Genomic DNA, 20,995 nt, shown 5'->3' with positions numbered 1-20,995 from the left:
CCAGCAACCACCTGGTCACAAGCACATTTCTCTAACCTTTGGGCCATCACTGTTACTCATATACAAGCTGACAGAAACTCCTGGCTATTAAGAACTAATATCAGCATAACTTGAACATGAATAATTATCTTTGTTTTAGCTAAACAAGTTCAATTTCCCCACCAGTGTATTACCTGGACTGTTACCTGTAAATGCAGCGAACAGACAGCTAGATCTGGTTTAAATTACACCACATTAAAGCTTCATACTGTATTGAAGATAAAATCCCAAAACCTCCAGTTAGCGCACAATTGAATTTTCACACAGTTCACAGCTGAGTTTCAAAACATCAATACTGAGTCACATTCTGAGATTTTGGCAAAGCTGTTGGATGTTGTAACAAAATCAGTAAATGTACTTTTAATGAGCTTCTCATATCAATCAACAAACTAAATAGTGTGGAAAGTAGGGGGCGTCTAGTCATTTGGAACATGTTTGTGTATTAAATCGAAGGAAAACAAACATTATGTAAGTTTATGAGGAATCCCATTGGCTGGTGTGTGTTGGATTATTTCCAATCGGACCCATCACATCATTTCCATCAAACATGTTTTTCCAATTAATCACAAATGCATTCTTTTGTCATATTTGTTGAGTTTGCAACTTTGTTTTTTAACCACCAACCAACCTCATTTGACCTTACTCTAGTATCAGGAGATTACATTTTATTACAGCTTTTAAATTTGAATGACTTAATTAAGATGACTTTATCTTTTGGTGGAAATATCAGATTCGTTGTTTGTTTTTGGTTTTTTTTGCTCATTGTATGCAGTCTTGTTCATTTAGATTCACTACACAGAACCACACATTTAAGCATTTTTTGTAGTCAACTTGCAGTCAGCCAGCTCCTTTAATTACTATTGTTAAAATTAATTTAAACTCAGTCACTGAGTTGCAAGCTATAGTTTGAATTTATGTTTTCAGCAACACATTTTTTATATTAAGTATTTCAGAATAAGACTCTCCATAAACAAGTCAGGTTGTATCCATGTATTTCCTGAACAATGTTTTGAATGCTCATTACACTCTTCAATCTACATAATTTGTCTGCCCCTGTACACATTCCCACTCAGAAATTCCCACTGACATCTGTCAGATGAATTTATGGCATAATGATGTTAGTTGAGCATCTCATGAGAAAGAAACACCTGCACACACAGAAAGCCTTATGAAGTTGACAGGCATATAGAAATGTTTTATATGTATAGAGAAAGAAATAAAGAAAGACAAAAGCTCCTCTTTATGTTACACCTGGTAGTAATAATCCGTTTGGCATCCGTTTGGTCTGTTTTATGTAAAAGTTTTTTTTGTATATATACCTTTTCTTTTCTTCTTATATATATATATATATATATATATATATATATATTTATATCTTGTGTGCATGCTGGTATAGAGTGAATTTAAGTATGAAGCTGGGAGTCTGTGGAGACACATTTTATCATCGTCAACAGCTGTGAATTTTTTTTACATGGCCTGTTTCTTCTCTACAAAGCACCACGTGGTGTCCTCCTGTCTCTGAACTGTCCGCATGCACGTAGGATTAATTCCGAGAGAGAATATCAAGGCTGCTCACAACACATTGCATAGTTGCTTGGTGTGGCTCTTAATATTTAATACACCTACTGATATTTCATCATCCCATCCCACTAGGAAATTCATAATCAAGAGCATAGCAGCAGCAAGCCACAAATAGTAAAGGATAAGGAGGGTTATATATTTATTTTCCTTTTTGTCAACAAATCCCATAAAAAAAACAAAACCAAAAATAAAATGATCCCACTAACAAGTAATATGTGAATTCAAATCTTCTTCCTCTGTGCCATAGAGCTCCATTGTTGTGTAAAAAACGATTAAAGGCACATAAATGAGTCACACCATTGCACTGGGTTCCTTCATTACCAGGAACACACACACTATAGTTTATTTTGGGCCAATCCCACATACACCATCCTGTTGCCCCAAATACTCACTAGAGCACCAAATGTGTATTAATCCGCGGTTAAAAATAGTCCCCAACAAATGGACTATTCACTCCTGTTTGAGTAACGTTTGCTAAGAACTACAGTGCCCAGCAGTTTTAGGAAATTACTAAATTTAGTAGTAGTGAGTAGTACACTCAGTACAGGTCAGTGATTCACACTACTTCTTACAAATGATCAAATTACAAGTTGATCCAGTCAAACGGCACAAAGAAGAAAAATAAATCCTTTTTGTGCTTACCCGTGCCTAGCTGTGTTGTGATCCTGCAGACAACGCCAGCTTGATAAATCAAGAAACTCTCTCTAGTCAATCTCAGTTGAAATTAAATGAATGTATTAATTACAGTATTGTAATTGGCACCCGGAAACAGATTCCACATATCAAGGCTACAGAGGGTCTGCTTAGTAACCCTGTCACTAGCCTAGATACACCCGCCAGACTGCCATGAGGGCAGGGTCATTAAGAGGGGTGTATGGCTCTACTTGGCTATCTTATTTTCCTCTCAAAAATCAAAATCCAGTTAGAAACAGTTGCCATCAAGTGTCACTTTTAAACCAAAAAAATGCTGGTATTTGGATCATTATTTGACCAAACCCATGAAGATACCATTTCAAATGGGAGATAGACCCATGAAGGTCAGGTATATACTCTTCAGCATATATTTGAAAGGAATAAAACTTTATCCCCTACTATCTATATGACACACTATTGTGAGCTCTTGTAAAAAAAAAAAAAAGCCTGACCACGCAATACCACCAGTAACTGGGGGTTTCCCAAAAAAAAAAACATGTGTTCCTTTGTAAAAAAAATAAAAAAAAATAAAAAAATAAACTTACAAGTTGGATTAATCCATGTAATATTTATTCAAACCAGCTACAGGGGAACCCTTCTTCAAAATGTCAACCACTTAACAAAATCACATTTGTTTTGGTTCATCATGCTTCCACATGGGGGAGACATGATCCTCCCAACTCCAACCCCCTTTTATTGGTTTGGAAGGAAAGAAAACAAATGTAGAAATGCATAAATATTTCCCCTTTGTGGAAGACTTACAAAAATCCAGTGCTGTTTTTGAGAGAAAAACAGAGAGACACACACAAGGAAAGCGAGAGTGAGACAGACAGACAGACAGACAGACTGATAGAAAGAGGGGGAGTGAAGAGTTATTTTAAGGAGAAGAAAATAATGGAGGTAGGAAGGTAGAGAATACACATCTCCACACTCTGCAACACTGGCTGTTTGTCAACTCTTTTCCTACCATGGATCCGTCATCCCAGAAGTTGCTCTGAGGGACAAGGACGTAAAGCAGAGAAGAGCGACAGACAGAGGAGGGAGAAAAGCAGTAAACCTTGGCTGAGGTGAGGAAAAACCAGTTGTGTGGGAGAGCAGAGACGAAGAGAGAGCGACGAAAGGCGGGGGAGTGGAGGAGTGAGGCGCCCCGTTCTTCCAGCGAAGTGAGAGGGGAAACGGGAAAAAGAAGAAGAGAGGAGTGACAAAAGAGTTGGGGAAGGAGGGAGAACAGTCGGCTGGACATGGGGCTTTGTGCTGTTCTCCTCATCTGTCTCTCCCAGGCTGAGCTGGGGAGAGTCTGGGCTCAGGAGCATGAAGGTAAGCACCCATTGTTCAGTGTCAACAGCAAATACACACAGGTATTCTAATATTAACACCATTTTGACTGCTTTCTTCAGCATAGACTGTCAAGTGCTTCGCAAGACAGCTTTCTAAAATCTGAATACCTGTTAATGGTATCTGATCTAAATTTTTGTCTCTCGCAACATGCAAAATTGAAGAAAAGCTTTTTTTGGGGTTGGATTTTGCATCTGTGTGTGTGTACAAGTATGTGTGAAGCTAACAGGTCCCTTGACATTTCACAGTCAGAAACAGGAAGCAAATGAAAGACTGTGCGTATAGTCTGGATTTTCTTAGGATGCCATTCCAAAACCTCTGTATTTCTTGGAAATCATGCAATTTAGAGCCTAACTGTTTGAGACTAAACAGTAATTTCAGTTTTCATTCCAGCAGGCAGTTTATAACAGTAGAAAATGTCAATGAGAGCAGAAGCTGAGCCTAGAATACTTACATTAGAAACATTTCTATGTTGCTTCAAATTGTCTAATCACACAACATACTGTGTGCTTGGTTGTTCTGTGCATCTCCTGTATATGTATGCTGTATACTGCTCTGCCTTTGTGCGTGTGTGTGGATGCGCATGTATGTATTTTTGTTCTCCTCGGAGATATATTATTTTTAGCCAGCCCCCGTTCTTCCGCTGCCGCTCCTCCTCCGACAATCACTGGTGCTCCACTTTCTCTGGCCTCTCCTGTGGTCCCGGTTCCTCTGATCAGGGGCCTAGCTCTACAGACGACAACCCAACACACTGTGCAGAGACCAGAGAGACAGATCCCCTCTAACATATGACAAGTCTTAATGTCCGGCAAAATGTCCATGCTCATCTTAAACACTAAAATACGCTAAAACCCAGGATTCAGTTCAAGTTGTCAGCCTCATCCATGAACAGCAGGGTTCCTGTTTTGGGCCCTTTTCTCAGAGCCTGATATCTTCATCTTAGCGCTTGCTCACACCAGAAAATGGAACAGCTCTTGGCTAAATAGGTGGTGCTGAAAGCTTTGCGATGTAGTGACTACCTGTGCTCTCAATCATTAAAGCTCTTTCATTAAATGGATTTGTACCATCCACTCCTGTCTACAGGCCATGCCACATCTCTTTTGCAGAGCAGTTCATAATCCAGCAGAGTTACACAAAATTGGTTGCATGGTTGTCCCATTTCTCTCAAAGGTCAGCACTGTCAAGGGAGTTGGTGAGCATCAGCACAAATTTCAGGGTCAAATTTCACCAAACTCACACAAAACTTCAATGCAGTTTATAAAATCAAGTATCAACAACATAGCCTAGCACCATGCTAGCTGCTCTGTGAGGCTGTACTGAGGCACAATGATGCTTTGAGCCAAATGCTAACGCCAGCATGCTATTATGCTCACAATGACAATATTTGATATTAATCACATATAATTATATTTTTCAAAATCTTAACATGGTGGCCATTTAAGCAGTTTTCAAGTGACGGATAGCAAAGATTAAACCTTTGTGTGCAGCTACAAATTGCAATGCAATACAATGTACCTCCACATAAAAGTAGATGCTAACAGTTTTTTGCTTGAAAAGAGTTTATTTTAAGAGTAACACGAAGGCAGCTTGATTCACACCAATGGCTTCAAATTACCTAAATTGGCTAAACATGCCATAACACTAATATTTTCTCTCACCAAGAGACACCAATATCTTCAGAGTCTTATTATTTCAGCTAATGGGAATATAAGTCATTCTGTAGTCCAACTTTTACTTCCTGTAGTACAAAACAATGTAGCCTCCAAATATTAAGATAAACATTAGTTATCAAAACCTAACATCTGTTAATCTGACAAGTATCATCTGAAAAGTATGTGATTTCCACTTTTGTAAAAAAGTAGCCAGGAGCTACTGTACATTTCTTACTGTAAAATAATCTCCTATTGTGAAAACTACAACTATTGCAGCACAGAAAAAAACAGTGAACTACAAACAGCCAACGCCATCTGCAAACTAAAACTACATGTCAGCTGCTCTAAAAATGGAAAATACGTTCCAAATTGTAACAAAAAACAACTCCATGACCGTAAATCAAACTTTTTCTAAACCCTCAGCCTGATCCATTTATCCATATTTATATAAATGCCACATTTTCCTTTTCTTTTTGGGTCCTTATCAGTCCAGCTGCCAGTGTTTGTGATTGTGTGTTATGGTTACTGCTGTTCCTCTGAGTGTAAGGTGCCAAATGGCTTCCTCCCACGCCATAAGCTCCAGGCTGGTTTTTAACACAGATCAACCTTTTAAAATCCGCAATAAAACCACTGTGCTAAACTGCAATGACACACTCTGACACACAGAGCAGTGACCTCGCGTTGTGATCACTGTTCCACTGATTCTTTTGCCAGAAGAATGCAGGTGCTTTACTAATCCCTGTCCTGACACTAACACTGTGTCTCATCTCCAACAGCACGCTGCTACAGGGTCAAGACTTTGTTTGGATCTTGAGAGTTAATCATCTCTCCTCTGCTGTGTTTGGACGGTACATAATGGCTCACTCTTTTCAGCATATCTGTCTCTGGAGCAAAGATGTTGGCCTGTTGTTCTCTTTTGATGAGCCTGCAGATAATTCTCTTTTCCTTTCCAGGGCCAAGTACATGCCTTTATGCCCTCAATGTATCTTCGCTTCGACTTGACTTCAATGTGTTGTGCATTTACCCAGAAAGAGGAAATTTATTTTTCATCCCTGGACTTTCTCCAGATGAACAGACTGAAAGACCATTTAGCTTTTGTCTCAGTTGAGGAACGTGGCTTTGGTTTTTGTGTAGTGTTTCTTCAGTTGCTGTCTAGCCTTTATGAGCTGTTTTCAAAATGTAAAAATGTCACCTATTATGTTTTTACATGTCTGTCATCAACCACAAATGATTAAGGAAACAATAGATAATGAATAGTTCGAACACTGCTCAAGATATAAAAATAAGCGAAAAAAGAACATAACTTTTACTTTACATTTCTGGAAAAAGACAAAGAGAGCAAGAGGTGCATGGGAGACGGTAATGGGATGAATGGAAAGAATGTGTATATCCACAACACACTGTATATGGCTCACAATGATGTGTCCTAGTTCGATGTGACTCCCAACACCCACTAGATTTGCAAGGCGGTTGCTGCAATGCAGACACATCTGAGGAATCAGAATCAGAATCAGAAGGAGCTTTATTGCCAAGTAGTGTTTTACACTACTGAAATAAATACTAATACTGAAACAGTATTTACATGTGCAGAGAAATTTGTATCATTGTATCATCAGATTTTTATTATTATTAGGAAGCAGATACAGTGGACACCCTTGCTTTGCAGGTGCATCGTCTCAAAAGAGCTGATGTATTTGTTAATCATACAAAAGGTGACTAGAGGAGTAGGGGTTTAAATCCCACTCAGGTCAAAACTCATGGCACAACAGGAAATCTGACATTCTGCAACTGGTGGATGTAAACTGACACCATCCTAACACTTAAGAGGAATATATATTTAGAGGCCTATCAGAGTAATTTCCATGCATTTTGTACTAATAATGTATATTTACATATAAGCCACCTGCTATTCACCAGCAAATTTGTCACATCCATCACTTTTTTGTTTTGGATTTTATGAGCCCTGTTTCAAATTCACCAGTATGTTTTTCTGCCCCAGTGTGCACATTCCCAGTGCAGGTTCCACATACACGTGTCTGCCAGACCATATGCTACTGAGGTTCAGTTTATCTCAAGTCCTTATGCAAAGCCCAACCCACTCTTGAACTCTTTTTAGCCCTTCTTTTCGTTGGAAATTCAGGCCCACGTGCAGACAGTTAGACAAGGTTAGATTTTCTAGGAAAGCTCAACACTTAGGAAGTCTGTAAACAAAAACATGAAAGTGGCCTATAAAGTGTAAAGGTTTGCACAGTCTTATATAGGGTGGCTTTCTGTAATAACAAATACACAGTTCCCCATCAGCCACTTCCAGTCTTCCTCCTCCGCAAAGCTCTCCCTTATTTCTCCCCCCAGCTGTGTGATACCTCTTCAGCTGTTTTGTGATGATGATGATGAGTGCAGCCAATCTGACCCAATTAGGAGCCTCTCATTCTGAAGCCGTGGAAATAGCTTCCACTGTACCGTAATCAAACAAGATTCCTCATTAGAGTCGTCTCCCCTGTGTGTGGGATAACCTCTCTTGTCCCATTTTTTTAAGTCAGTTTTTTCTTTGTATTTTACATCTCTAACAAAAGAAAATATACTTAAATTAATCCTTATGCAACGCGAGCACCCCAACAGCTTTCAGTGAGCCTGAGATAAAATAACTAAAATAAATCATTTTGATTCTGATGATAAAATCTTCCAGTGTCTAACTGCATAAGGGTCACTACAATAAAGCCAGATAAATCCCCTGTGCCCTGAAAAACCATTACTTGTTGTTTTACACATTTTTAAACAAACAGGATATAATGTGTTAATCAGTGAGCTTTAGAGGTGCTGGGAGGCAGATTTTGTTACCTTGGGATTTTCATTTCCAGTCTTTATGCTAAGCTAATCGGCTGCTGGCTGTAGCTTCATATTTACCACACAATCCTTAGAGTGATCAATCTTCTCATCTAATTCTCTACAAGAGAGCACATGCTGCCCTAATCCTTTAATTGTCAATAACTAACATGTCATCTGCTGTATCTAACAAGTCGGGACAATATTTAGTCTCACATTTTTCTTTCAGTACAGAGGAAAAACACATTCTTTTGACCCAAACATTATACCCATATGTGATTCTTAAACATCTCACCCCAAAACCACATGGGCATCAATCTGTGGCTTTAACATCCTCCACTCTTCTGGTTTCAGTTGTTCCGCCAGATTTTGGAACCTGGCTGCAGGGACTTGCTCCCATTCAGCCAAAAGAGCATTGGTGAGGTCGGCCACTGATGTTGGGCGATAAGGTCTGGGTCACAGTCGGCGTTCCAGTTCATCCCAAAGGTGTTGGATGGCGTTGAGGTCAGGGCTCTGAGCAGGCCAAACAAGTCCTTCCACACCAAACTGGAAAAACAGTTTCTCTATGGACCTGGCTTTGTGCAGGCTCACACTGTCATGTTAAAACAGTAAAGAGCCCAAACAGCTGCTACAAAGCTGGAAGCAAACTATTGTCTAATTTATCATTGAATGCTGCAGCATTAAGAGTTTAATTGGAACAAACAGACCTAGCTAAACCAAGCAAAACAGCTCTAAGCCAACTACAAAAAAAAGTATGTGGACAGGATGCAGGATGTCTACATACTTTTGATCATAGGTTGTAAACACAATTTTAAAAGAAAGCGGCTGAGAAGGGGGGTGGTCTGAACCTCAGGCTGGGTCTTTTCTTTGCCTGTCAAAATGATCACAACATGCTGTTACTTAATTCTTCAGTTCAGTTAACTAACAGCTCACATAAAATCTAGACAGAAAACTGAATATAATCCCTCCACTTGTTCCTCAGTAGGAAAACAACAGAGAAGTTCACCCTGCCCGGATGGTCAGCGAGTTCTGCTGATCTCGCAACTCTGTCTCTCTCAAAAATGTGCACAGGATAGTGACTCATGGATCAGTTTACTGAAATACACTCCTCAAAAAAAAAGTTAATGTGAAAAAAATATAAACATCCATCTATGAGCTGTTGAGCAGATGACAAGACACCCACACAAAAGTAGGTGGTCAGCAGAGGCACACGCACGCACACACACACATACACACACACACGGCTCCATGCACTGTCTGCATACACAGAAACGCTGGCACCAAATGAAGGTTGTATCATGCTTCACATTTAGTTAATAACCCCCCTTAAGTCCAGCCAAAACACACATTATTAGTTTAAAAATACTGAAATTAAAAAGAAATCATGCATAACAGATGTAAAGAAAATGCCCTCATTAGTGGGGAGTTTTATGTGAGTTATTGCTCCAACACTTCTAAACATGAATTTATTTGTCTGTGGACATGTCTGACTATTAATGATCCAAATTATGGTAACCAATAAAAAGCAGATGTCGCTAGAGTTTAATAGAAAAACTGTTTCAAAGACAACATTTTACCAGATAATTTTTAGAGCTGTTTTCACACATTTTTAAATCAAGTACAGAATTCAATGATTGAGTTTTTCCTAGACTCTAGAATCTGGCGCTTTACTAAATGAGGAACTGACAGTGGTAGCCATTTAATAGTCAACAACAGGAGAAGAATTACTACAGCACGAAGAAAACATGGCAAGAGGAAAACATCTTGATCACCTAGAGTTCAACGGACATCTGTTTGTTCATGGATTCAATCCTCCTGATTGTCTCTGCATGCAGTGTTGACTCTGTTCAGTTACCACAATGCCTGTCTTGTTCTAGATGTACTGAGAGGTACTCCTCTGCGGACAGATGGGGATCCGTCCGGTTTTCACAGAGCCAGGAGGGACCAGCAGACCCCACACAAACACAGAGAAACCCGCAATGCACAGGCTGAAGGAGGAGTTGATATCAGCACCCTGCCTGACAACGTGACCCGCATTGTGGTGAGATCCAAACAACTGACCCTTCGCTAAGTCCCGCCTCCCTTACTGTGCTTACTGTCACTACACCTTTTAAGCTTTCCCTTCTAGGGCGGCACATATGCAGTTTACCTTGATGACGGTGGCACAATTACCACCATTTGATTTCAGACAAAGGTAGACACAAGCAGCTTCTCATTTCTAGGTGACAACTGTAGATTTTGCTGAATGAAATCAGAACTGACAGATTTTATCAGCTGTTAGCTATTTAATTAACATTGGCTCAGTCAAAATTCCATTTCCAGCTTGATAAAAGCCTGCAAAAAAACTCGTAAATATACTCTTGAAGACTACATACATGATCTCATGGCTCAGACTGCAGCCAAATCTGGTATTAAAAAAAAGCTAGCACTTGGCTGCTCCATGTAGAAGACATGGAAATAAAGCAGCAGTATGTTCTTGTATTTCATGGTAGATGGTAACTGGTAGGTAGTAACCCTAGTTCTATAAGAAAAATTAAAAATGTTTTGCTTTTGGATGCTTACTATAGAAAAATCTTACTTGGACATCAACACAGTGGTTAGATTTATACGTTTTCAAACAGTATGCTTCAACCTTTACAAGAAGTGTTGGGCAAACATAATGCTTGGGTAACAAGTTTGGCTTGATTTGCTAGAGTCTAAACATCTTCGACTCAACTGGAGACACTAACATTAGCCTAAACATTCGCCTAAATGAACCGCCTGTTCGAACTGTCTCATCCACTGAGGGGAAGACGGTCCCGGATGGTTCCTAAAAAAGCTCAGGGAAACGGCTGTGCACAGCTCTTTAATGGATGTGGAGCAGTTGGTTAGTATTTTTCTGTTTTACAAGAGAAAACACTAACTGTCAAATGAAGGTCTGGTTAACCGCCCTAGCTATTTTAAAGAGCACAACCGCTTCCCTGAGCTTTTCTATGTAACCATCCAGAACTGTCTCGCATGCAGTGGATGAGACGATCCCAAACAGGGCTAGCCTGAACTCTGATATAGTGCCATCCAGAAAAATGGGGATGTCATCATCCTACATAGTGACCTAGCCTCATCCAAGGAAAAAATCAACAAAAAATTGCCACAAAAATGGTGACCAGCATGAACGAGATCGACATAGCTCTACAAATTGTTGTAAGTTGATTTACAGATGTGAGAATTATTTAAATAGCATGTTTCTTAGGGTTTCATGAAAAACATTACGCTACTGATGTAGCTTTTGCTTTGACTGAAAATGTTGTCAGCATGACGGATACGCCGCTCGCTGCTGATTATCTTAAGAAAAACCAAAACAAACTGAACACAATGTCTGGCTGAATAAATTAAGTGAAACATATAGCTTATTATTAGGTGTAACCTTAAAAAACAGGGCATTGTTAAGGCTTTAACCTAATACTGTGCTGAAAGGTCAGTCGGGGTAATCCTTACACTCACACCAAGCTACAAAAGCTTTGATTGAAGGTCATTTTTATTAGTTTTTATTTATTTATCAGGTTGACTTGTCCTGTGCCATTTTCCATTCATTACCTTTTACATCTGTGTGTGTGTGTTAGTTTGAGTGTTTATGAGGTTTTATTTGTGTCTTATGTCCCAGACTCTTCTTTCACTTAAATCAGTCTCAGTAAAATTAAACCCAAATAAATTGTGTAGTACGTTTTTTTCCCCTCTCCCTACCATTCAAATTGAAAACAGAAGACAGCCTCGTCCTGCCAACTTACAGCGTTTGTTTAAGCGTGGCTGTGTGTGAGTATGTGCACGCTCGTGAATGACTCACTTGGACAAGATTACAAGTAGCCCTGTTGTACTGCTGCTGTTGCCTTTTTGGGGGGGAAGTCTGATCCCAATTTTCAGGACCCTCCACCTCTTGACCAATGGGAATCTCTTCAATACATCAGTCAGCTATAAGGGAAAAGTACATGATTGTTCCTTTCTCCTCCTCTAGAAATCCCACACCCCCCTCTAAAAAGCATAGGCTGGTGTCAGGCAGTGAAGATGCAAGAAAAAAGTGGGTCACTTGCTGTATATGGAGCAGCCGGAGAGGCAGTGAGAGCGCTGCATTTAACTGCTCCACTTTTTGAGCCCACACTAAACCCCAGAACCATTGCTCTCTGTCACCTTGAACTGTGGCATACATTAATAATACCATCAAGACTTGAGATCCGTACGAAGACGCATGCCCTCGTTGTCAAAGCACTGTGTGTAATGTGTAAACAGCTCCCCCAAGTGGAACTGTATGGCCAGAAATAGAGGAGATAAATCCCAGATGTCTAATGTGGTGGTTCCCAACTAACCCCTTAACACAAAGCAATCTCCTCTTATAATAACTTTTGCTTGGTTGTATGTCTTTGATCTGTGAGCAGATTAATCAAAGCATGTTTTTTGCTATACTGAGATTGTCAAGATTTGTCAGATTGTTTCACAAGAAAAAAGTCTCCAAATAAGTACATGATTTTGTGAAGCAAATTTATTTTACTTAATGACTCCTTAGATTCATCCTGCCACTCCTAATAGGGTGCTGATCCCCAGCTTGGGAACCACTCTCATGGCAAAATGGGTTAAAAAAAACAAAAATTAAACAAAACAAATAAATGAATTGAATGTTTAGGTCACAGTATTACTACGTAAATCAATGGATTTCAGACATAATGTAGGTTTGTGTAGGAAAATGTCACGGTTTGGTGAGCGCGCAAAGCAAGACAGAGCCCGATTGCATGACACTGCAAGCAGAGATACAGTTTATTAATCCAACACACCAGGCAAAACAAAAATCACGGGTACTGGACACTGGCTACACCCCAACAAGGAACACAGACTGAAGCTAAGATAAAATAGAACCAACAGCAGACAAAACCAAAATAACGTAAACACATAACTAGGAGTAAATACAAAGAGGCACAGAACTCTAATGCAGGGCTAAACCTAAGATACAGGACAGGTGAGTGACAAGGTGACAAGTGAGCTAAACAAAACAATGAAATAAACAAGGCTAAACAGAGAACACAAGACAAGAAACTAAACTCGGAAACAGAAAACATGGACCAACTGTTACACAAACCGGGGAAGGGAACAGAGACCGGACAACACTCAACAAGGAACAGAACAGAAATAAGGAAAATACCAACACACCACTAAACACTAGCTGACAGATAATAACTAGATAAATAATAACCCAGACTAAATAACAGATACCGAACTGATCAATAAGTAAACACACAGTGAACTAAACTCAACAGAACAGATGACAGAACTAAAGATTAGATACAAAACCAAACCTCAGAATCAAGAACCAAAACCCAGAAACAGAGAAACCAAAATCAAAACACAGAGAAGGCAAAATCATATAACACTGACAACCTCAGGACAGGATCGTGACAGAAAAGGGTAAAACAGGGTGTTCATACTTTGGGAGGTCCACACAAAGATTAATTTTCTTTTTCTTTTGATGAGATGTGTAACGATTATTTTTATTATTGATTAACCTGCAGATTATGTTCTTGATTAACTGAATTGTTTTGTCAGAAAATAGTAAAAATGCCAGTTATTATTTCCCACAGCCCAAGGTGATGTTCTGAATCACTTGTTTTATTCAACCAACAGTCCAAAATGCAAAAAAAAAATATTTAGTTTACTTTCATATATGACAAAGACTATCAAATCCTGACATCTGAAAAGTATTTGCTTGAAAACTGACTACAATGATGAATTGAAGAGCACAAGAATTGCTCATTAATTTACTTAGCTTTAGCAAATTACCATTAATTCTGAGTTGACTAACTTCTAAACTCTTGGCTGTTGTTAAAAGGCTCTCTACCTGCCAATGTATTTATAAATGTATTTATATATACACAACAACAACAACCTGCAAATATATTTGTGATAATGCTTGGTAAAAATCAACTGTATATTATTTAATACTACATACCACCCTCACAAATAATTGCAATTTGAATTGTAATCACAAAACTGGTCAGAAGAATTGACTGACTGGTACCTTCAATCAAGAATTATATGGCAAAATTATATGAATTATGACATCATCAATAATGCAAATAAATGTTAAATGTTAAATCTACTTTGAACCACCTCACCATGAATAATGTTCTATGAAAACTTCACTTCCCTAATGAGTGCCCTCTTTCTCTCAGGAGGACTCCCAGAGGTACTACAGATGGCAGAGTTTTGGTCCAACAGACAGGCAGACTCGAGACTTGTGGGTGGATCTGAACACGCTGCACAAGAGCCAAGTCCAAATCCACGGCATACTGTCCAATACACACCGACAGGCAGCGGTGAGATGAGCACACAATTACACACACGCACACACATAACTGTCTGATTTAACACCCAGCCGTGTCTGATGTTTTCTCTTTTCCACAGAGGGTGGCGCTTTCTTTTGATTTCCCTTTTTATGGACACCACTTGAGACAAATTATCGTAGCGACTGGTGGTGAGTTTCTACTTTGCTCTTCCAATCAGGAGAACAACCGTCTACCAGGGTGCTGAAGGAGAATTCCCTTAATTCCCCTACCCTGGGGAAATATCCAGGCATACCAGGCTATCATAAATCTGGTTAATTGCAAATGCCTTCATTTTTTAAAATGATTTTAATTGCTTGAGAAAGACTGTGCGTGTCCTAAATTTTTAACCCAAAGACGTTCCTGCTTCAGTTCCACAAAAATGCTACTACGCTAATAAATGTGCAGGGGATGGGCAGATTATTCAAACAAAACGTTTTTTGATTTGACAAAAGAACCCAAAAGAACATGAATAAAATAGTCTAAAATAGGCCATAATGTCATTTAAATTAAGGAGCATCTGATCAAAAACTAAACAAGATTACAAATCTGACCAAATATTCTATGCCAGATTTCAATATTCTGTGCTGCTGACATATTTTGGTGGGAAACAGGAAAGTATTGAGGTTTAAATACATAAAATACAATGAAACAGCACGCACTTTTAACATCTGTACCCGTGTTTCTTCCCCCTGCCTCCCAGGGTTCATCTTCATGGGGGAGATTACTCATCGAATGCTGACTGCCACACAGTACGTCGCTCCCCTCATGGCCAACTTTGACCCCAGCTTCTCCCAAAACTCAACAGTGAGGTACTCGGACAACGGTAAGTGGGGGCTCCTCGGTGAAGGCGGTCATATTTGGGAGCTCCTGGTTTCCTTTGACCCGCCTCTGTGTCCTGCTCTGCTCAGGTAATCTATTTGTGGTGCAGTGGGACAAAGTACGGCTAAAGGACCGAGAGGATGAAGGACCTTTTACTTTCCAGGCAGCCCTCCACAGAAATGGAACCATTGTTTTCAACTACAAAGATGTACGTTTATCGTAACTGTTATCTATACTTATTTATACAGTTCTACAGTTTATTAATGTACTTTCCATTTGCAAGGGGAGATGATCTTATTTCCTGTTTAGCCATGTTAAAACAAACTGTTTCAGATCCCTGTACCAGTGGTGAAAATCAGTTCCAGCCAGCATCCAGTGAAAGTAGGACTGTCTGATGCTTTCATGGCATTCCTCCCATCCTCACAGCCCTCAGGTCAGTTCTCCAAAAACGTTTTGCTTGCTTATACTATATCTTGTATTGGATACTATATTTTAAGTATCATTACTTAATCACATTATGTAATAGTCTGGTGAACGCTGTTTACATGTACTAGACTTATCTTCTTACTAATCACATCCCTGTCACTTTGCTCTTGTATATGCTTTTGTTTTATATACCTCTATTCATTTTTTACTTCCTCTTTTTATCTGTCCTTATTTCTGACCTTGAACTGAACATAATTTCCCAACTCTGGAAGTCAATAAAGGCATATCAATTATCTTGAAATTTAAGAAAATATATTGCTGCCACTGTGGACTCTAGTTTCCCAAATAGGTTTCTTGTTATGACAATATACAGTATGTTCATATTTTATTATTAGAATCAAATCTAATGATGGTTGTGGGGTTGTTTGCTTATGTTGCCAGCACTGTATCAAACTGTAACACAGCCCTGAGTTTTTGAGTGTTGAACTCACACCTAAGGATGTTTATTTTTAAACTTTGATTTTTGCTTTTTTAGTCATAAATGCTAATGTTATACAGAAACACTTAAGGTTTTCAGGGGGCTTTAAGGTTTCCTGGATCACAAACTATCCTAGTCCAGGACTGGATATAGTCCTCAGTGTAGAGCACCAGTGGACAGTGTATTTTAATCCAGGAAAAAGGGATTTATATCCATTCAGCCTTCTGTTTCTCTCCAGGTCCAGTTACATTTCTAAATTATTTTTAGTGTATGAAAACGTCGGCTAATACAGCACTTAATAACAGTAGAATCTCACTATTTCTCATCTGAAGCATAAAATACAAATTAATTTGTGTAAATGGTCATTGTCGGTTTCTCAGACAAGGGCTACAATGTCATTTTACACTTTGATTGGATATTTATATTGTTATAACAATTTATGAAAGCTTCAAACTTCTCTTGTACTTCTCTCTTATTTTTATTTTTAAATCCATTAGTGCTTCATATTCCACAACAGCAGAGATGCAAACATACTCACATGTATATTTGTCTTGAAGATGCGAAGCACAGTACTATCTACGAGTATCATCGTGTTGAGATCAACACCACAAAGATTGTTAGCGGCTCTGCTTTTGAGTTCACACCACTGCCCAGTAAGTATCCTTACAAACCGACCTGTACGTGACGGCCTTGCCTCATTTTTAATCTCTCTAACTCCAAAACAATGTGTATCTGATTGCTCCAGCTTGTCTTCAACACACAACCTGTGAACCTTGCCTAACATCCAACTTGACAACTGGCTGTGGCTGGTGCAACACACTTCAACGGTAGGATGAAATTCTGAAAGATTTATCTTGTAATGACGCCCGTAGATAGGCTGGCTCTTGTCATTTTGTTCTCACTGAGTTTCAGATGTTCTGACGGTATCGACCGGCATAGACAAGAGTGGTTAGATTATAACTGCCCTGAAGAGGTGAGATATATTTCCTATGTATACAACAGAGAAATTAGCAGCTGTTTCATTCTTTCTTTCTTGAGTCACTCCTGTGGGCATTCACTTAGGCAAAAGGCACATGTGAGGACTACAACCCGGTACTACCTGAGGGATCTGTGAGCTCCGTCAACCACTCTTCCCCAGGTCCAACGCCTTCTTCAGCAGTGCTCGAAGACCAGCCTGTCACTAGAGGTACATTTCTCTGAAGCATGAATCTGGAGGATTCAGAGACAGACATACTGACATACCTCACTGTCTGAACAGATAGTGAGGTATGTCAATGAAGTCCATCTCAAATATCCAGGTGGCACAATGTCTGAAGAAAGCTTGGTTTGGTTTGACAATATTCTACTATTTTTTATAATAGTACAACATATTAAGACTTTGTCAGGGATAGATTCTTTCATTGTCTCAGGTGTTTACACAGTCCATAAACCTCAATACACAGACAGGCTTTAAGTGTCTGACAATAAGATATAAGATTAGAAAATAAGAACTTGAAAACTAACATGTGACCAAACAAATTATATGATTTTTCAGAAAGCAGACAAGGATAAAAAGTTTATGGATGCCCAAAAAGGAAATCACATCATTAAAGACAGCTATGTGACATAGTTTAGGAGGCAAGATAAATGCCATTCTACAGACGCAAAACATAAAATGTAAAACAGCTGTCGGTTAACTTTAAAACTTTAATTTCAAAATGAAGTATACTTAAAAATATGTTGACGCTTTGTGGTGTATATGTGATCAGCTTTCAGCACTTACAGTAAAGAATAATTCCGGCCAACTTGGGTCTTATTTTCTTAGTTTTGGGCATCATTCCTTTCAGTAATAATAACTTTGTACTCATCAAGTCAATTGCTGAAATCTGGGAACATGACAACATCGCTTAAAAGAAGTCAGATGGGGCAAGAAACACAAGTAGTCTGACAATAAGTCAGGTTTTAAACATATTTCCAGGTCAGCCAAAGTTATTTGAAGAGATAACAAGACAAACAGTACACTTATTATCCAAACTGTCAGTTGTAGACATCCATCACAGCTTATAGACCTACCTCCTGGTTCAACTTTGACCTTTCATACTTGCAGTAGTTAGTGCAGTAGCACACACAGTTTTCCTGTGCAATGAGAGATTGTTATCAACATTTCACTTTCAGTTTTACCTCAAATAAAGCAGTTTAGATCATTTGGCTCCACTGTTTCCAACCTGTCTGACTGTCTGACATCTCATTTCCTGCCACGTCAGACTTTGTTGTTCCCAGATCTCTGCAACTATTTTGGTATAATGTTATTATTATAGATAGGAAATGATCCTTTTAACCATCTCAATGATGGCTGAGGGCTTTTTTAGGCTTTGTTAATTTATTTTTTTGACTGACTGTGCTGCTTATGTGCTGTTTACACAGTTTTACTATGCATACAAGTAACTATTTTCCCCTTACATTTGTCCCCTTCTGTTTTTCTCTTGGATGAACTATGCTGTGTGTTAGGGCAGAACAACTGATCAAACTCCGAGTAATTCCAAAGGGTTCACATACTTTTTTCTCCAACTGTATACCTGTTGGTCTAAGGTTAAAGTCACCTCTTTTTAGCCAGCCACTTCTAAATGTAGTATTGCTTTAAAAACAACAACGATCTCTGTTTTCCTTCCTTTCAGATTTACAGACGGGTCCTCCAAACCATAAGGGGATACCAGAGAACACAGCCATCATAGCAGGTGTAGTGGCTGCGCTAGTTCTGCTTGTAGCTCTGACCTTACTGGCTGTCTACTACATCAACACACACCCTACAGTTGCTCCACCGTTCTACCTCATGCAGGTGAGAAAATTCACACATTGTCCAGAGTCAACTGTTTATTTTTCTGTTTAAAGATATCCCACATGCACACTCATGTTTGTCTGCTGCCTGGCCTTTAGCAACTACTGTCTGTTGTTCGTAGCGGCGCACCAATAACTACTGGCCCTCCATGAAGTTCCGCAACCAGGGCTGCCACTCCAGTTACGCTGAAGTGGAGCTTGGGGGTCATGAAAAGGAAGGTTTCATTGAAGCTGAGCAGTGCTGTTAGGGTCCTGGACTTGCAGGACTCATTCAGAAGAAGAAAGGACACCATCTTGAGGACAGCAAAGGTATTTACAAGTGAATGAATATGGACGCTCAGGCCGACCATTGACACAGGAGGTCCCTACTCCAACCTTGGCGGCTGGACAGTGTTTACTCTAGCTGCTCCTGTAGCTCTTGCCAGCTTTCACTGTGTCTTTTGCTCTTTGCCATCACACAGGGGATTTGCCATATTATCCAAGGATTGGAGGGTCTGAGAGGAAGCCGAATGTACAGATACGATCAGATGCAAATGTGTAACTGTACAAAACCCATCAATGCAAGGGGGTGTCAGGGAACGAATCAAACTAGCCTTCATACTGCAAACCAATGTACAGCTCAACTCAACTATGTGTTTTCATTTTCATTCCGTTTATGGAGGGGTTTTTTTGTTTCATGAAACTTTCACGCGACAATGATTGGTTCATAAAATGTTATATCTCTGTGGACTTCACTATAACAGATATTTAGCTATAGAGCAAATAGTGATTATAATGATCATTTTGAACTTCTCTGGAGAAATTTAGTTTGAATGAATTGTAGAGACATCAAGTTATGAGAGTTTTCTTTGAACCTTTCTGTTTAAATGTCTTCTAATAAAAACTGGTGGTGAGTTTTGATATTAATCTCTTGCTTGGGAAAAAGTTGAAAACAAATGGTACAGAGCATCTCGGACTATATTTTGACCAGACGTATTGAAAAATGACTGAGTGGAAAGGACACTGGTAACTGTCAGGTGAGAGCCATCAGGTAACTAGATCTTTTATTTATATACCGATAAGTAATTTTGATAATTTAGAGAGCTCTAAATGTATCTTTTCATTAAAAAAAGGAAAGTGACCAATATACACAGTTTTTGCTCACATGCTCTCCACACTGGAGACATTGCTGCGTCTAATTAATATTTAGACTAAATGTCCAGGCGCAAGTGAGATAATGACAATTAAAATTATTGCATGTAAACAAATTATCCTAACCCTGAATGGTATGCTTTGTAATATCCTTATTTTGAGATACCATTAATTGTTTTTCTTATTTCTAACTAAAACAAGTAATTTTATAATACATATTTATTTTGGAGGGACAGAGATCCTTGTTAGCAAGAAGATATTATTGTTTATGTCCATTTGGAGCACCTTTAATATGATGTGTGGAAATGGAGTAGTTGGTAAGCTCCAGTTAGGCAAATCTTTAACATTGAAGTGTCTTGTATACCAGCAACCACCTTTGTGCGTGTATGTGGTTTACAAATGACATGAAAATAAAACAGAGAAAGAAAATCATGTCTGTGGAGATTCTCAGTTATCCAGGTCATAGTTATCAAAGACAACCATAATGGTCATTACAACAGCCACAAACAAGTAACACCAATACATCACCTTGATGATAACAATCCCACAGAGGTTAAATACCTGGGACTCCCTGCCAGTTTCTGAGAACTGAAGAAGCCTCTTGGAAGAGAGTTGAAACATCTTCAAGTAACGTTATCTTCAACCAAGTCCAGTTTCCCTTGATTTGAACCTTACTTGGAAATAAAAACATAATACAAACAGAACCAGTCATTGTTATAGATTGATGGCACACAAACATTACATAGCACAGCCACACGATGGAGCCATGACACTACAAGAAAGTCAACAACCCAACAACCCCCACACTTAAACCTAGTGACAGGTTGATCCCAAATAATGTAATTTCAAGCTAACCTAGC

General features: G+C 39.1%; 2 protein-coding genes across 6 annotated transcripts in view; one reads left to right on the top strand and one right to left on the bottom strand.

Annotated features, from left to right (window-relative positions):
* Positions 1 to 20,995, bottom strand: part of tectb (tectorin beta) — a 44,822-nt gene that overhangs the window by 23,317 nt on the left and 510 nt on the right. For 3 of the 5 annotated variants that reach the window (XM_046068283.1, XM_046068286.1, XM_046068285.1), the window contains exon 2: positions 20,697 to 20,809. The gene's annotated coding sequence lies outside the window, so the exon portion shown is untranslated. Of the gene's footprint in view, positions 1 to 19,025; positions 19,499 to 20,696; positions 20,810 to 20,995 lie in introns of those variants that run through there. The other 2 variants (XR_006828020.1, XM_046068284.1) reach the window with 2 other exon arrangements.
* Positions 3,233 to 19,904, top strand: LOC123982627 (plexin domain-containing protein 1-like). Its single transcript, XM_046068277.1, has 13 exons — positions 3,233 to 3,630; positions 10,001 to 10,164; positions 14,315 to 14,458; positions 14,547 to 14,616; positions 15,168 to 15,290; positions 15,376 to 15,494; positions 15,620 to 15,719; positions 16,748 to 16,843; positions 16,936 to 17,017; positions 17,103 to 17,163; positions 17,253 to 17,376; positions 18,845 to 19,005; positions 19,127 to 19,904. The coding sequence occupies exons 1-13, from the start codon at positions 3,555 to 3,557 to the stop codon at positions 19,250 to 19,252; spliced, it is 1,446 nt and encodes a 481-aa protein (XP_045924233.1). The 5' UTR covers positions 3,233 to 3,554; the 3' UTR covers positions 19,253 to 19,904.

The sequence above is a fragment of the Micropterus dolomieu genome, linkage group LG14, assembly GCF_021292245.1.
Source record: "Micropterus dolomieu isolate WLL.071019.BEF.003 ecotype Adirondacks linkage group LG14, ASM2129224v1, whole genome shotgun sequence".
Taxonomy (NCBI): domain Eukaryota; kingdom Metazoa; phylum Chordata; class Actinopteri; order Centrarchiformes; family Centrarchidae; genus Micropterus; species Micropterus dolomieu.
This window is presented reverse-complemented; position numbering and strand designations above follow the sequence as displayed.

Bases quoted from the DNA above. Each gene is read 5' to 3' on its own strand.
- LOC123982627 (XM_046068277.1), top strand. From the start codon at position 3,555: ATGGGGCTTTGTGCTGTTCTCCTCATCTGTCTCTCCCAGGCTGAGCTG. The intron at 10,165-14,314 runs GTGAGATCCAAA...TCTTTCTCTCAG, and splicing joins ACAACGTGACCCGCATTGTG to GAGGACTCCCAGAGGTACTA. The intron at 15,291-15,375 runs GTAAGTGGGGGC...TGCTCTGCTCAG, and splicing joins AGTGAGGTACTCGGACAACG to GTAATCTATTTGTGGTGCAG.